The sequence below is a fragment of the Aplysia californica genome, unplaced genomic scaffold, assembly GCF_000002075.1.
Source record: "Aplysia californica isolate F4 #8 unplaced genomic scaffold, AplCal3.0 scaffold00024, whole genome shotgun sequence".
Lineage (NCBI taxonomy): Eukaryota > Metazoa > Mollusca > Gastropoda > Aplysiida > Aplysiidae > Aplysia > Aplysia californica.
The window spans coordinates 1191535-1194940 of NW_004797294.1; the positions used below are offsets into that span (position 1 = coordinate 1191535).

Here is a 3406-nt window from a genome sequence, read left to right on the forward strand (position 1 = left end):
AGATCTCGGGGGGAGAAAATTGGATGGGCAGCGTCCTGGACGGTCAGAGAACGTACAGGCAGCGCCCGTCTCAAAATAGTCCTGTCTACTCAAACGTCGCTCGCTTCTGTCTGCTCATCTCTGTCTCGGGCATGGCGCGTGTGGTGGGGGTTGTTGTTGTTGTTGTTGGTGGTGGTGGTGGTGGTGGTGGTGGTGGTGGTGGTGGTATCGATTTTCCTTTAGTATATTAAATGGGAACCTGGTGATATAATTGCCGGTTTGAGCTTTCCTGTTCGCCAAGTCTGGAGACTGTTTGGTTGTTTTAGGGAGGTTTAAAAAAATAATAATTTGCTTTTCTAATGTCACATCAAGATACACATTTTCAAAAATCACAGAAAAAGTCTTGTTGTTATACCGAGTCGAGTTAATTGTTTGCAGAGTCCTCCAGTCCTTCTGAGCGCAATTATCAACTCATTTAGTCACACCTGACAGGCTTATTTGATACAATTATCCCAAATACATATCATGGATACAACCTGGGAAAAAATCGGGACAAATTACATGTATGTCCGAACCCCACCCTCCCTACGTACCTGTATCCTGGCCTCAGGTAGGCTTGTGATCATGGCCAATCTCTCCCTCATGACCACGTCCGGGTAGTGTGTTTTAGCGAAGGTCTTCTCCAGGGCCGCCAGCTGCTGGTTGGTGAAGGCTGTACGGCTACGTCTCTGCTTCCTGTGGGCGCCGTAGCGCGCGTCAAACAGAAGGTCTGTGGGGGCGGGAACGGATGGGTCAGTTGATGACATACATGTATATAATATTATCATTGGTTTGTTTGGGGATTTTTGGGGGGGATTTTTTTTTTTGGTTTTAGTTGCAATAAGAAAAATTAAGACATGGACATGAGAATTCAGTTTAGTTTAGAAATTCTACCTGCTGAGAATGTTGTTTTAACCTTTCTTTCAAAAATAAAAATAAAAATAAAGGTATTGACAAAGACACGATCTCCGAACGGAGTGAGAGTACTATTATATAAGACCAAGTATCAACCATAATAAATGCGTCTACGAACATTTTGTGGTTGTTTTTTTCTATTCTTTTTTTTCTTTTGTTTTTGGTTGTTATTTTTTCTTTTGTTTGTTGAGGTTGAGGTCGATGCTGTATTATCATTTAATAGAACTCTTGTTCTGTTTAAAGATGAAAACGCTTGATTCGTGTACCGGTAGGTCTCTAGGACCTATGCCAACATGACTGTCTCAAAAATGTTTCAGTCTTTTATTGGAAGCTCTAGAACATTAAAGAAAAATATATTGTTATATTGCAGACTAACGTACTTTATAAACCTATAATCGAGTCATAGATAATGATAATAATAATAATAATAATAATAATAATAATAATGATAATAATAATAATAATAATAATAATAATAATAATAATAATAATAATAATAATAATAATAATAATGTTGCTACTTACCAGGGTACTGACTCAGAAAGAACGGTGACGTAAGCTGGAGTGGGTGTGACGGGGCGGGGAAGGGGAAGAAAGGTGGTGGGGTCTGGAACTGAAGACTGTAGGCGCCATAGCCTTGCATGATGACTGGTGACACTTCTGGTGATGATGGCAACCCGTTACAGTCACGTCTATCTTGGAAGGTTTGTTGGTGAGTACAAGTGTGCAGTATATTACCTTGCCTGAAAGGGAGAGAGCGCAGCGGTTAGTGTGTTGAAAAGTAAGGACAATAGTATTATATGGATGAAAATAATTCACGTCGTAGATATAATATTATCACATTATGTCGGTGTTGAGTAGGCCTACTTTTTATTTGGAAGACGGCTTTGTCTCCCCCCCTCTCTCTATGTATGTATATGTTTGTGTATGTGTGTATGTTTGAGTGTGCTTCTGAGTGTGTGTGTGTGTGTGTGTGTGTGTGTGTGTGTGTGTGTGTGTTTGTGTGTATGAGTGGGTTTCTGAGTGGAGTGTGTGTGTGAGTGTGTATGTGTGTGTGTGTGTGTGTGTGTGTGTGTGTGTGTGTGTGTGTGTGTGTGCTTCCGTGCGTGTGTGTGAGTGTGTTTGTGCGAGTGAGTGTGCGTACGAGCATGCGCACGTGCATGCAAACCTTTTCTAATTGTTAGGCTGTCTTTCTGTTTTCATTGCTGTTGTGCTTGCTGTTGTTTGTATCTCCGTTTAATTTGATTTGCCTCACAAAAACAGTGGATTTAAAAAAACATCTTTTTTTTATCGTTTTAATTTTGCTTTTCGATAGTTTTTATTTCACCTCACGTTTCCAAGTTCTTTTTAATTCACACCACCATACTTGTATACATGTCCCTGTAATGAGAAGTTGATTGACGGAATAAACCACTATGTTGAGGGTTCCTAGTTCGAATTCATACGGCCTATGATTTGCTTTGATATCCTGCGTGAGTTCTTTTTTTTTTCTCCTAGTTAAAGTGTTATTAATCTTTACTGCCGTGAAACCTTATGCATGGAGTCAGATGTGAATTGGATTGCTTCATAGTTTCGTTTTTTTTTAATCTTTAAAACTGGAAAGATTTTGTCACTATTAATTGTATAATCACTGCAATAATTTTGTTCTGCACCACAAAATGATAATTTTCATTTTCTTTTTCGGCTTTTGCGAGTTAGCGTTTAGAAAGATCGTTTCCTAAATCCTTTTTGGCTGAACAAAATCACTCGATTTATTTTATTAACCAAAGTACTTGATGTTCGTCAGATATAACAAAAAATAACTTGAAAAACACAGATTTTTCAATGCATTGTTCGGGTTCTGTAATTTCGGCATTACTGTTACATGATGAATACTGATTCATTCACACTAAAATCTTTTACCATTTCCAAAGAATATATAGAACACAGTTGTAAATGAACATATTATGTCCACAGGTCTACTACAATTAATGATAGATAGCATTTGTATAGCGCAAAACCCCGCTCAACAGCAAGCTCTATGCACTTCACAATCTATACTATTACTCCAGCAGACCTGAAAGTATTCTGAAATAATCTCAACTTCCCGGGAAGCGTACAGAGCAAGCAGCCATTTATTGACACTAAAATACTAACATTTACTGACAAGATCTTTCGCTGTCTATGGCCGGGTACCCATTCCCACCTGGGTGAAGTGAGGAAAATTCTGTAAAGTGTCTTTCCCAAGGACACAACATTGGGCCCGCGTTGGAACCCCCGAACCCGCAACTTCAGGATTACGAGTCCAGAAGCCTAACCACTAGGCTACCGACGCCTTCCGATTCACTGTACTATACGTTTTCCTTCTGCATTTGCATTGGCTTATATAAGGACTCTCAATGGCCATATGAAGGATAAAGTTTTAGAATCTAGTCCTGAAAAGTCCAAGTTATTTTTTGCTTTTAAAAATTTATTTTAATTAAATAAATGAAAA

General features: G+C 38.9%; 1 protein-coding gene across 1 annotated transcript in view; it reads right to left on the reverse strand.

The window, feature by feature from the left end:
* Nucleotides 1-3406, reverse strand: part of LOC101861415 (diencephalon/mesencephalon homeobox protein 1) — a gene marked incomplete in the record, with an annotated part of 8972 nt that overhangs the window by 3734 nt on the left and 1832 nt on the right. The window contains 2 exon segments of the mRNA XM_013088984.2: nucleotides 573-748; nucleotides 1459-1676. Of these exon segments, the coding sequence (XP_012944438.1) occupies nucleotides 573-748; nucleotides 1459-1576 (294 nt within the window).